The sequence below is a fragment of the Gobius niger genome (genome assembly GCF_951799975.1).
Source record: "Gobius niger genome assembly, chromosome: 10".
Taxonomy (NCBI): Eukaryota; Metazoa; Chordata; class Actinopteri; order Gobiiformes; family Gobiidae; genus Gobius; species Gobius niger.
Genome location: NC_136861.1, coordinates 10,099,954 through 10,114,011, shown reverse-complemented (window position 1 = coordinate 10,114,011; position 14,058 = coordinate 10,099,954). Strand labels below are relative to the sequence as shown.

Here is a 14,058-nt window from a genome sequence, read left to right as displayed (position 1 = left end):
CGATATGATAACGTAGGGCTGCTTGATTATTGAAAAATAATAATCACGATTATTAGCAAAATTATGATATTTGGTACAAGGTTGTGGGAACCTGGGGTGCTGAGGGTGCTGTGGTACCCCCTGGTGGATAGTTAACTAATTACAAGCAATATTAATAAATAGGTAATGCACAGAAAAGGCGTTTTTGGGGGCAAATATGTTCACGTGGCTCTGATTTAGTAGCTCACACTAGGTCTGTCACAATAATTACTATATCGCCTTATCGTTCAATAAATGGCAGATAAATAATACATTTTTGGGCTCAATATTTATCGTCAGTACGTTTATTTACGTTTTGGTTTTTTTAACCCAAATCAAGTAGTATTTCAGGTGAATTGCGGGATACTTTAAGATTAAAGGGATATTTCAGGACTTGTGACATAGGGCCTCATTTCCGAGTTATCCGGAGGGTTGTTGTTTTTTTATTCATGCAGTCCTTATATTTGAAGCGTTTAGTGGTGCTAGGCTAGTGCTAGGCTAACGCATGTCTATGGTAACTAGTAGCCTGCATTAAAAACCTCTTCAAAATCATGGGGTCGTCCTCCAAACGTTGCCATATCTGATTTGTAGAAAGCTCCTTTGTGAATAGTAATGCCGGCCGCAGGTAAACAAACCACTGTAGATCCGGTAACCTTGCAGATCACTCCGCCGCTGTGTAGCTACAACCAGGAAGCTGATGCTGCTAAGTTATTTTAAATGCAAAATGGCTATATTTAAAACATTATTCAGTCAACACAGACATTTATATTGGTAGTCTGGTGTTATAAGTGTTTTGCCTCAAGTGCACTGTGCTCAGGTCAGACTGTTTTTAATGCAGGCTACTAGTTACCATAGACATGCACTAGCCTAGCACTAGCCTAGCACTAGCCTCGCACCACTAAATTCTTCAAATATAAGTACTGCATGAAAACTCTTTGTTGTACGCTGAGAAGCATCTCGACCGAGTTCCTTTGATTCCCCGGAGCGCTGAACTTTAAAAACTTCCCGCTCTCAACAGTATATGCACCTCTTACTGGGACGTTCCATCACTCTCTGTCTCTGCCCGAAACAATGGTGCCGCTGTGTACCGTCCTTAGTCAAAAATAAGACGTGCCTGTCATTGTGGAGGCTTTGAAGGAACAGCCGCATCCGTGTGTTTAATGTTGAAATAGAGCAACCTGAAAAATGACACTTAAAATGGAACGTTTCCTTGTTTATGAATGGACTGTCCAGTTTTGAATCAATGCTTTCATATGTGAGGAGATATAAAAACACACAAAAATGGACCAAACTGCAAAAAAAAATCTTATTTGGGTCATATAGTTTCTTCTCCACAGAGCTGACAGGCTTTAATTCCACCAGTTTACATTATGCAGGGGTCTCATTCTTTTCATTCTGATCATTTCAGTTGTCAAATTGCCTTCTCTTCTCAAAAAAAGGATAAAAATGGTGAGGTTCGGCCCTTGGTGTTTTGGTTATTATTAAAGTCGGTCCTCCACAATGCAAACTTGCCTACCCCTGATTTACATTATGCGGGCTGGCCAGCAGGGGGCAGGTGTGAAACAGAGACCTCTCTCTAATCGAGGCATACTTGAAATCATTTGTACTTTTATGACGGTTCAGAAAACAGAAAATATTCAGCATATTTTTTTTTATTAATAAATGTATAAATAAAATAAAGACTTTTTTAAAGGCAACAAATAATCGTTTGCATGATCGTGATTTCAATTATGACAAAAATAATCGTGATTATTATTTTTTCAATAATCGAGCAGCCCTAACAAGAATCACAATAGAATCACATACAAACAGCAGTCAAGCCAGTGGCTATGTATCGAAAGCTTGTCTGAAAAGATGTGTCTTCAACTGTGATTTAAAAACAGTCAACTCAGTGATGTTTCGAAGCTGTACCGGCAGCTTTGGGCCTTAGGCGGAAAATGACCGGTCTCCAAACTTGTTGTATTTGAACTTGGGAGTGAACAGGGAGGTGTGTTCAGAGGAGCGCAGAGCTCCAGCTGGTTGGTAGACCGTTACTAATTCAGCGAGGTCGGCCGGGCCAGACCATTGATGGCCTTGAACACAAACATCAGGACCTTAAACTCTGCCCTAAACCGCACTGGGAGCCAGTGGAGAGAGCGGAGGACTGGGGTGATGTGTGAGCGTCTGGAGGTGTTGGAGACGAGCTGTTTTGTACCAGTTGAAGCCGATTGAGGAGTGATAGGTTAAGTTCAGTGTAGAGGGCGTTACAGTTGTCTATCCTCGAGCTGATGAAAGCATGAATGGCCTTTTCAAGGTCAGCTCGGGACAAGAAAGATTTGATTTTACTGAGTAGCCTTAGCTGGTAAAAGCTCGCTTTCACAACTGCCATTATCTGCACATTAATCATCAAGCATTCACAGCAATTAACTTTACTCTCTAGCGCAGAGGTCCTCAAACCTTTCAAGCCATGACCTTCAAAATCACCGGGCCAATAACTCTCCCACTGTGAAATGTAAACTGCTTTGATATTGTTTGTTTGGACACTAAAGACAATGGACAAAAAATTACAGCTTTTGATGAAAAATACACCAAATTCAATGTAATAAATTTAAGACTGTCCTCAAATAATCTAACGACCCCCATCTCCATGTCCCACGACGCCCAGGGTTCTCAAACTTTTTTGGCTGGGACCCCAAAAATGTACATGGAACGAACTTGGGACCCCCATGGTAAAAAGGTTTTTACGCAACTTTAGACCAGAAGGGCATTTAAAAATCTAATCAATATGTATTTAAACGGTTTATTTTGAATAATTGAATGGACTTCATACATTCTAGGCTGTTTTACACTCAAAAATATGCTAAAAACAGTAGCATTTTTCTTTTTGTTTCATCTTGAAATCATATGGGGACTCCCACCCAAGGCCTCACAAGCCCCTGAGGGGTCCTGACCCCACTTTGGGAACCACTGCTCTAGAGCAGGGGCTCCCAATGGGGGGGACCAAGGGGGGTCACAAGATGTTTTCAAGAAAATATTTTTAAAATTCATGAGACTAAATTTTATGGAGTTTTGATTGAAAGCAGTGTATTTGAGTGAAATAAATCCAAATATCAAAATATACTATCAAAACAAACCAGAGTTTAAATGTTGTGCACCTGAATTTGTTATAAATACTAATTGTGGTCCAGAGTTGTTGTTGTTGTTGTTGTGATTTGGGGGGTCAATAGGTTTGGGAACCCCTGAGAGAGCAGGTTTTGTGTTTAGGAGGCGAAAAGCTTGGAACCTTATCTTGTTTTAATGCTGTGACCTCGTGCCCCATAATTCTGGGGCATGAATGACTAAATATATTCTTTAAAAATAGTTTTATATTTAATTAATATAACCTTTGACCCTCGGATGAATCTGGAAGCATCAATCATCTAGATTAAGACTTATCCAGTTGCATTTTTAGGACTCTCATTATTCACCTGGATGTTTACACAATAACAGGGCTGCATTTATAAGCTATTTCCATCCTATCACCATATTACGATGATGTAAAACACGGCCAAATAAACTAGGATGAAACATGTCTCAGCCCAAGTCAGATGTTTAATATGACCTAAACTGAACATAAAGTGGGCCAGAACTGGGTACCAAGACACTGGTCGAAGGAATATCCACTTGTATTATCATTTCCTGGAATACTGGCTCCTGTTCCCTTCTGATAAAGGGGCATCAGCACGAGACACGGGCCAAGAACAAAAGGCTCGTAAATCCTGATTGGTTGTGTCCACATCATGAAGCTGCTGAGTGAATGAGAGCGATAACATGAACGGCAGAGTCATGTTGGACATATATCACTCTGTGGTTTTATGAGAGTCACAGTAAACGCTGGACAGAAGGCAACGCTGCAGCCTTTAGCATTTACTGTGGCTGTAGTGAAAAGCGCCATTAAAGCTCTTTCACGACATCTTCCTCTGGTCTTTGAGGACATACTTCCAATAGGAGCAGGTATTGACGATAAAGAAAAAACATTTAAATTAACTGAGTTTTCATTAGTTGTCAAACGTTTTGCACCTGAAATTATTCTAAATGCTTATTACATTTTACAGTGGGGGGGCTCGAGTTGTTGGACTGGTGATTTTGAGAGTCTCAGCCCAAAATGTTAGGGAACCCCAGGTCATTGTGATAATACAGTGAGTTTATAGTGGTATGTGGCTCCCTCTGCTGGCCACAGCGACACTCAACGTATGGATTATTCTGGCATACCTGTCAAATTTTGGATTTGAAAATAAGTGACATTTTCTGAGCTCCAACATGGGGTACAATACGGTAGTTTTTGGCCAAAACTGGACACTTGGTTGGTTTAGGATCTTAAAGTCAGAACAAGGGGTTGGTGTTTTAGGGATTGCACATCATGCCCATCATGCCCATCATGCCCATCTCGGGTCGCCCGTTGCATTATGAGAAATGGAATTTCTTTTGGCGACTGCTGTAAAGTTGATGATATAAATCTTTTTTTGTCGTTGCCGTGGAGCTTGCTACAGTATTAGCATAAAGTTTATTTTTACAACCAGGGCTGTGTACAGAAATAGACAGAAACTGAAAGAACTGAACGACCGCTCATATGTAGAGATGCTTCAAAAGTGACATCCAGTCCTTGTTCACATAGTTGGAAAAACGAAACATTTCTGACCGACTGTTGCAGGGTCTGAAACTGTGGCCTCATGTCGCCGATATTCAGAACATTTAAACTGGAAAGAGAAATAAAAACATAGATTTATTCTCTCTTTTTTTGTGTCAATAAGGAGGTGGACAGTACACAAAATCTTTGTTTTAATTGTGACCAGAGATCCACATACACATATAGGCTGTGCCATCTAAATTTACTTTATTTGTATAATAATCGATCGCTAATTTGACAGACAGAAAGGTACCCACTATATCTAACATCAACACCGTTTTGAAGCTTTTCCTGTGATTCCCAGACGAATTTAAATGATTTAAAACGTGGCCGTGCCTGTGTCGGGCTGATCCCAGGTCCTGTCGTTCCCCTGTCCGCTATGGTCCACTATGGTCCACTATGGTCCGCTATGGTCCACTATGGTCCACTATGGTCCGCTATGGTCCACTATGGTCCACTATGGTCCACTATGGTCCACTATGGTCCACGATGGTCCACTATGGTCCGCTATGGTCCACTCCTGTCTACGGAGCCGCCGTCCTGACTTTTCCCTCGCTTTCAAAATATTGACAATATAAATATTTGCAAGAAATGTCACTTGAGACTTAAGCCTTCTAATTCACGGTTATGGCTCAATATACTTTGGTGTTCACGCTCCACTACCTGAACTCGCTCACACATTTCAAGTGGTTTATTTCGAGTGGTTATTTTGGTAGCCGAAATTAGGAGCCTGATTGACCCACGCATGCGCAGTCGAGATGGGCATTTGGCTTATAAATGCACATACTACACCTTACATTATTTCAGCCAGATGTAGTTCCAGGGGGGAAAGTGTAACCCAGGCCACCCCTCTAGCTTCGCCACTGAATATAAGGCTGGAAGTGGATTCATGAAGAACAGACATTTCAAGAACCTTGTCTGTGTGTGTGAACGTTTAGCGTGATTATGTGTGTAGTGTTAATTTGGAGAGACTGATGGCGCAGATTGGCAGCCAGCCACATGAAGAGGGATTGAATAGCCTAATGAAATATAGGCTGGGCAGAAGTGCTTTAAGATAGTGAACCATCTAAGAAATTACTTCACGCTATAATGGCTATAAGATAAACACAGACACGTTTTAGCAATCAGAATGACCTAAGTACAGCCAAGCGGGGAGTTGAAAATTAGCCCTAGCTAATAAACTGATGCAACGCAAGAGCTACAAACTTGCTTTTTAGTGAGCTATGTAATCTTTGATGGGTGCTAAATAATTGAATAGATAAATTAATGAATAGAAAATCTTACCTGTTCAATTGTCTAAAGAATTTGATGATTTTTAAAAATTATTTTTAAAAAATAAAATAAAAAAGGATTAATTTCATGCTTCGTTCCGTGCTTCAGCAGAGACAAAGGTGACAACCATAATTTTACGGCAATAAGGGGATATTCTTCTCTTCTAGTGTACTTAACTTTGCTAATACATTGATTTTGCGACGCATATGCCAACTTTTTCACGTTTTTTTATCCTGTTTTTGTGCAGTAGGTGGCGAAATGCCCATGGTTGCTCACGGAAACACGATGCATGCTGGGATGTGTAGTTCAGTGCGTCGTCTTCCGGTGTTCTCTTCGGTCAAAATGCCTCGCTCAGTAACCATTCATTTTGCTGTTTTATCGTCTCTGTATTTCTTATTACTGTCCAGATTCGTAAATTGCAACAATGGCAGAAGGGTAAGCACAAAATTATCTGTGATTTTTCCGTTTCAAGTTGAATGAACACGTAATAACAAGATAAATTGTTAGCATGTGTTAGCATTAGCCGCGCTGAGAAGACTCAAATGTAACGCAAATCTCGTTTTATCTGCAGATTGGAGACTCTTTAGACGCAGAACTGAGCGGGTTTTCGGTTCCACTTGAACATTCATTTGAAGTCGGTGAGGAGAATATGATTTTTGTTTAATTTATGTTGCTACAACAAGCCAGGTCCCAGGATAATACTGCCAGAAGCCTAGTAACATTAGGTTTCTATCACCCATATGAATTTATAGCTTTAAAAAATGTGTAAAAATACTGTTGCAAGCTGAGAATATCTAGCATGATCTTTACTAAAGTTGCTGCTTACTTTTTCTTTGAATTTATTGTTTACCTTACCCATTATTTCACCTTGAAACAATTCTCAGTCATTAATGTAATTTATTCATCCAACAACAGGTCTAGATACAAAACTGGACTCACGTTTTTAGATAGATGCCTCGGATAATTAGAATATAATTCAAAAGTTCATTTATTTCTGTAATTCAATTTAAGAAGTGAAACTAATATATGATATAGACTCATTACATGTAAAGTGACACATGTCAAGCCCTTGTTTGTTATGGTTTTGATCATTATGGCTTATAGTCCATTTTCAAAGTATGAGATTTTTGATTTGGGGATTTTACAAGCTGAGCCTTAATAACGTATCCTGGCCAGAGCCATCCGTAAATTCCAGTCAATTATAATTTATAAAAATTAAAATCTACCTGTTTCAGATGATGTGACGAACTTCCGTGTCCGAGGAGCGTTGATTCTAAAACCCGGACGAGAACAGAGCGTGTCTCTTTCACAAAACCAGCTCTCAGAAGAAGACAGAATCAAACTCAAGGTAAATCTAGTGTGATCACAGCTACAGTACAGTTATACAAGCCGATACACTTGACCACCTAGCCCGTATGAAAGGGTGAGTGTGCCCGAGGCTGCAGACCTGTGCAGAATGGCAGTCTTGAATAGGGAAAGAAATACTACAAATTCTAAAGCATTTTCATGTGTCCAGGTCATCACACTTGTTTTGTGTTTTTTCCAGGAGGTGGCAGCTGTGGACGGCCTGTACAAGGTCAGGATACCTCGTGTTTCTCTTCAGGCGGACAGAATGGAGCATCAGATGGAAGGACATCTCACGGCTTTCGTCAGGGCTGTAAGAGCTTCACTGGGTTTCTTTTACGTATATTTATTAGATATCAATGTGGTAGAGATCCTGGAAAACCACTGAGTATGTGCTTCTTCATCCTGCCGTCTCCAGTGCGCGATGGTCGAGTCCCACCTGAGTGACGTCCTGATGCTGCACACGGATGTCTCGGGCGTTCTGATTGCCGTTTCCATAGTGACGATCCCCGGCGCCTGCAGAGGGACCGAGGTGGAGGACGAGGTTGATCTGGAGGTTTTCAACACGACGCTCACTGTCATGGCTCCCGTCTCAGCACCAGGGTCAGTTCCAGCATTGACCCTGAAATTAAATGAACTGTAGCATGTTCAAGGTTCACCAGACACTCCTTTAGGTCCCGCTTTATATACTTCATGTACTGTATTCTTGTTTTACTTTTAGGCCCGAAACAGCGTTCTTCCTCGAACGTCTGGAGCAAGAAACCGAGAAGAATAGGAAAAATCCTCAGGAGCAGAAGTCCTTCTTTGCTAAATATGTGAGTGATCGTCATCTTCAGCATCATCAGTCGTTACTGAGCGAAGTAAAGCTGCTGTAGATTCAGACTGAGACCTCACAGTCCCTTTGGTGCTTGTTTGGTCACGGGCTGAGGTGTAAAGTGCTGCCTTCAAATTGCAATTTGAATGGTTGGCAAACACACAAGCAAAAAATGTGTCTCTTATTAGGTCATATAATACACAATAGATCAAGTATTATTATTTATTTATTTATTTATTTGAGAAGGAGGGACTATGCATATTAATGAACATTTTCACAAATGTAAATATGCCAGATTATAGCCTTGGGCCAATTTCAATCTGCAGACCCCCTGGCAGGTTGGTGTTATGTTACACACAAGTTAGTAAAAACATACACTCTTATTACAATATATTAATAAACAAAGATAGGGGTCATTTAACAAGAGTGCAAGATGAAAAATAACATTTGATATGTTGTGGGCAAAATTAGGGCCACAAATCTGACATGTTAATGAGACAATGCTGCATGATTAAAAAATGCTGAAATTAGGAAAGGAAGAGACTTTATTTCGCTCATGTCACAGGCATGGTCTTGTGCTTTATGTGGGACAATTTTACATTCACTCCATACTGGTGGTGGTAAACTACATGTTTAGCTTCAATTTCCCCTGGGGGAGACTGACAGAAGAGTGCACACCAACGGTCCCTCTGACCACCACCATTCATTCACACACACATCATTCATACAGGCCTATTGTACATGTTTTTAGTGGTAGGGGAAACCAGAGGAGCCGGAGGAAACCTACGCAGAACATGCAAACTCCACACAGAAAAGCACTGTTAGGTTGGGGGACCTTCTTGCTGTGATTTTCATTCAGTGCAGCCTGAAAGTGTGGTTCAAATCATATCCCTTTGAGAAACATGAATTCCTGAGCATGTCAAAAAAAAAAGTAAGTCTCGAGCCCATTCCTGTGCGGAGTTATGGATTTTTAACAAAATAACCAGTATGCTCACTCCAGCCACTAGGGGGCAGCTTAAATAAAAAAGGAAATAATTCCACACGTGTCCAGCAGAGGGAACTGACATAATAAGAGATCAGGATATAAACAGCATTTTATAGCCACGTGGTAAATGGTCAGTCTGCCCCAGGGCGGCTGTGGCTACAATAGCTTACTGCCATCGAGTGTGACACAGGCAAATGAAGCACAATAAGTGTAAGCCATTATATATGAGGCGACTTCGACACCCCTGATATACAGTATGCATATATATACTTATTGTGTATATTTTTCTTAGGTAATAGTATCAATGAATTGTTTTTTTATGTATTTTCATAATATTTTTGCGTGTTTGGTGTTGTTGTGAGGCACATTGAGTTGTCGTTGACATGAAATGTGCTGTATATGATCCACTTTTGCACGTACTGCTTCACATAAGCACACAAACTCTTGGTAAATGACTCCATAATGTTTGTTTTGCCATTTTAAACTGCATCATTCAATCATTGGTGCTGAAGTGGGAAAACTCGACGCAGCCTTTCCTTTTTCTTCAGGCCATGGTTTATACCTTTTCTACTTGAACAATGCATTTTTCTGTACCCATGCTTTTTTTTTTTTTTTTTTTAGAACCATAAAATAATAATGAAATTCTACGAAATAACAACTGAAGGGTAGCCAGCATCATCATCTTGATAATTAGGAACAGAGGCTTGTCGTCTTATTGGCTGAATATGACGCCGCGTCCCAAACCAAACCTGTCTGGAAATGGAGCCGTTAGAAGAATTGCACTTGTGTATTTGTCCATGATCGTCCAGCCCGAGTGTCCTTGCTGACTGCTGCTGCTGTGCTGTGTTCCAGTGGTATTTGATTCTGGGGGGCGCCATCTTCCTCATGCTCAGCAATTCGGCACAGCCCCCACCAGGGGGAGCCAGAGAGCAGAGCTGATCCCACTGAAGTACAGTCTCCTATTGTGGCTTCCTCTGTCCTGCTCCTCTCTGCCTGTTCTTTGTAGTCCTCATTAGTACAGAGAATTGTCAGCTATTTGAACCTAAACCTTCTCTAAAAAAAACATAAACAGTAGATATAGTTGAAACAGCTTTTATTGAAGCTTTAATAAATTACCAATCATTTTATTTTGCATTAATAAGAAACTAACTTCTATCTCTATTCCTTTTTGAATTGCTTTTTTTCCTTTCCGTTTCAGGCTCAAATGCTCCTCGCTGGTTTTGAACTCTTTTATAGCAAATGAAAAAAAAATAGATTGATAATGGGCCGATAGTGTTGCATAGTCTATGAATCATTGAGTTGCTGGTTGTAAGTCCTGCCTTTGCATTTAGGTCCCTGGGCAAGACACGTTACCTTCACTGATCAAGAATTACCAGGGCTGTCAGAAAAATTACTATGTTCAATAAATAACAGATAAACGTCACATTTTTGGGAACAAAATGGGGCTGAACAATATTGAAGTAACTTGTGATATGCGATACGGCTGTGCAATATCGCGATAATGTTAATATTGCGATATTTCACCCAACCATATCAACGCACTATGTTCCATTCTAATCAAACACAAATTGTAAGTAACTAGTTTTGTGTCAAATTGTGTCAAAACAAGACTGAAAAAAACACTGCATCAGGACCAAAACTTAAAAAAGTGTCGATCTCAGTCATATGAAGGCTTTAGTGATGTTGTGGCTTCTTGCGATACGGATATTGCATCACCTAATATCGCGATATGATTTTTTTTCGCACTATATTGTGCAGCACTAATGTTAAATGTATCTATCGTCTGTTTATTTATTCGCTTTATTTTCAAATTCTTTATGCATATTGCCAGTTATTCATTTTTTTTATTGCCCAATATATTATTACATTACATTTATACATACAACATACATTTATAATTTAGAAGACTTGCAAACATTAGATCAAGCAGAAGAAAATTAAATAAATGTTAATATTTTAAGGGGAGACACTACAGGCAAAAGTCTTTCTTCAGGTTTTGGCCCAAATTGGTCTCAGTCTGAACATAGAAATCTTTCACCTGGAAACAAAAAGTATACCTAGTCTTCACATGTTAAAATATTGCACTGATTCAATGTTTCCCGATAAATTTTTATAGGAAAACGTAATTTCAATGGCCTTTTTCTCAAGTGGCGATACTATCTCCACGTCAGTCGCTCCTAAAGACTTAAAATTCTCCAACCTTGGACTGAACAATATTTTGAAGATTTTTCAGAGGGAATTTTTGATATCCAATTCTTGCCTTGCCTGCCTAGCCTAATTTATTGATAAAAAAAAAAAAAAACAGTTTATTTTAAAATTAAACACGAGATCCAAAATCCCCTCTGAAAAAGTCAATTTATCAATAAAATAAAACCATACATTTTAATGTATCTCAATCCATTATTCAGATTTTGTCGCTGAAAAGATGAACCATTTTGGGCATTTTTAGGCATAAAACACTTTGTTTTTATATGAAAACATAACATTCTCACATTTATGCCATTAATCCACAGCAAAAGTTTCTAATTGAAATCTGTAAATTTAAACATTTTCCCTGTTCACCAGGAGTGTCTCACCTTAAATACATCTGACTGATTGGGCCATGTTTGAGGGGAAAAAAAAGTTAAACGGACACATTATGTGCAGACAATTTAAGTAAAACGTTCATAAGAAAGTGTTTTGGATTACAGATTTAATATTTTCAATGAATATATGGCTTAAAAGTTCAAGCAGTTGCAAATTATTTGCCGCCGGAGATCTGCCTATTCACCATGAAAGAGTCAAAGCGAGTGTTTGAGCCTGAAAGTAAAAATCTTTCTCACTTTTCTTTGCCGTCAGAAAACTAATCTGGGATCACCAATGACGACTAAATATAAACAGACTAAAAATATAGCCTCCTAATCCTCAATCAACCTTATGATCTACTGTTTTCTCCCTTTAACCCGTGCCTCCTGCATATCTCTGTCCGCAGTGGATGTACATCGTGCCGCTCGTCCTCTTCCTGATGATGTCGGGAGCTCAGGACCAATCGGGAGGCGGCGCTGGAGGCGGAGCGGCCAATGGGGGCGGCCGCTGAGCTCTGAGCCAATCACACGCTGTAAAAAGAAAATCTACCCGAGTCTGAGTGGCTTCAGTAATTCTTGATTTGAGTGATTTTGGCTTCTGCAAAGTCAAAAGATCCAGTGTTGTGTTAATGTTTCACCAAGATCTTGTATTGATGATGGGAGAGTGTGACCACTGCGGAAAGCCTTCTCCAGCACATCCCAAAGATTCTCATTGGGGTTAAGATCTGGACTCTGTGGAGTGTGTGAAAATGATGTCTCATGTAGGGATGCACCGATCTGATACTGACATCGGAGGCAACACCCGAACAATGCTTCAAATAGCCGATACTGAACCGATACCAGTTTTGGCTCTTTCCGCTGTAAAAACACAACTTTCACCGACTAAAGTCAAGTGAATATGTACATGCTGTACCTCATTTTAAAGGAAAGAACCTGGAGAATTCAATCCCCAAGTTAGTTTTACTACACTGCGGCTAGCAATAGCATGCTAAAGCTAGCGGCAGTGTGCTAATGCTAGCGTCAACTAATCAGGGCTTGGACAGAAACTATGACTGGATCACCTAAAGTAGCCTAATAAAAATAACATTTACCACTGCAGTCCGTACCCAAAGAAACAATAACACATGAGTTATGTACTAGTAATAATCAGATGAATTTGTGTGAGTTTGTTAATAGATTGATCATTTATAACAGAAAATAAGACTTTATTGACAATGGCGAAAAAGGGGACCAATTTTATCACTACTTTTAAGAAAGTCTCTTGATATCGGTTAGTGTCGGATATCGGCAGTTTGATCGGTGCATCTCTAGTCTCATGCTCCCTGAACCACTCTTTCACAGTGTGAGCCCGATAAACCCTGGCCTTGTCATGTTGGAGTACGCCTGTGCCATCAGGGAAGACAAAATCCCTTGATGGAATAACCTGGTCGTTCAGGTCGTCATAGTGTTGCTGAACCTGGATCTGACCCACTGATCAGAACAGTTTGTTACATCCAGGTGGCCCCTTTTTTTGGTCAGGCAGACCACAGAGAAAAAGACTGCAGTTTCCTCTTCTTACTTCACTATTCTTACCTAAATGTGCAAAAATGCATCTAGAATGAAGCTTGTTTAGCAATGTAGACGCCTCTGGGGGAGACATTTGGAAGCGTCTACATCTTCGGAGATCCCTGGCCAAGTATTTCTATCTATGTTCTTCAGAAACAGCCGGACGTAACACTGCAACTTGTTCTGGTCACTCCACACTCTCCCCACAGCTTCCGTTTCGAACATTGCAATCGTATTTCCGTATTTCTAAATGCACAATGGTTACATAATAAAATTACATAGATCAGATGGTTCAGCTCTTAAAAAGCATCAAATGAACTTGGACTGAGTGAGTAATTGGACCTAAACAGTCAAAACTACCCAAATTAAGATTTTCTGAGGCATTTTAACTCGTGTAGATGTTAATATTGTTGTTTTCCCGTGACGTTGTGAACTTCTCTGCTGTACATAATGCTGTCTGTACATGAAGTGTGAAGGAGGAAAAGCCTGAAATGACTGCGTTTTAATACGACTAATAATAAATAATTTATTAACGTCTGATTATGGATTTTGTGCTGGGACGCATTAAGAGGCAGGTACTTGGGGGGTGACACTGGCTCAAGAAGAAAAGAAAAAAAAACATAGTGTATACAGTAACGTCAAAAGTTTGGAAACACTTTTTACATTGTATGAATTCATTGAAGACATTAAAGGGACTAGATGCAAGTTGGTCATTTTATACTCACTACTGCCACCTCAGGTCTTACGCATAACTGCAGTTTCTATATTAAGCTCGTGTATGACGGCACTTTCGGAGTGACAGTGCAGGATTTTAGAGGCAGTTGTGAACAGCTCTGGGCTCATTCTACACATCAGGACATTGCTGGAGCAA

The 14,058-nt window shown here is 40.0% G+C and overlaps 2 protein-coding genes across 3 annotated transcripts in view; one reads left to right on the top strand and one right to left on the bottom strand.

The window, feature by feature from the left end:
* Positions 1–14,058, bottom strand: part of LOC306968995 (C-reactive protein-like) — a 289,059-nt gene that overhangs the window by 86,148 nt on the left and 188,853 nt on the right. The window lies entirely within an intron of this gene.
* emc10 (ER membrane protein complex subunit 10) lies at positions 6,260–12,230 on the top strand. 2 transcript variants are annotated; one of them, XM_079564686.1, is made up of 8 exons: positions 6,260–6,370; positions 6,507–6,573; positions 7,171–7,283; positions 7,482–7,592; positions 7,698–7,882; positions 8,001–8,094; positions 9,931–10,027; positions 12,050–12,189. In XM_079564686.1, exons 1-7 carry the CDS (start codon positions 6,278–6,280, stop codon positions 10,015–10,017), a joined length of 750 nt encoding a protein of 249 aa, XP_079420812.1. In that variant the 5' UTR covers positions 6,260–6,277; the 3' UTR covers positions 10,018–10,027; positions 12,050–12,189. The 2 variants fall into 2 exon arrangements, with proteins under 2 accessions (XP_079420812.1, XP_079420811.1); XM_079564685.1 differs by lacking the exon at positions 9,931–10,027 and having other exon boundaries at positions 12,050–12,230.

What these genes read in the sequence shown, in the direction of transcription:
- emc10 (XM_079564685.1), top strand. Translation starts at nt 6,278, where the DNA reads ATGCCTCGCTCAGTAACCATTCATTTTGCTGTTTTATCGTCTCTGTAT. An exon ending in ATTGCAACAATGGCAGAAGG is followed by an intron (nt 6,371 to 6,506) that starts GTAAGCACAAAA and finishes TTTTATCTGCAG; the next exon opens with ATTGGAGACTCTTTAGACGC. An exon ending in AGTCCTTCTTTGCTAAATAT is followed by an intron (nt 8,095 to 12,049) that starts GTGAGTGATCGT and finishes CTCTGTCCGCAG; the next exon opens with TGGATGTACATCGTGCCGCT.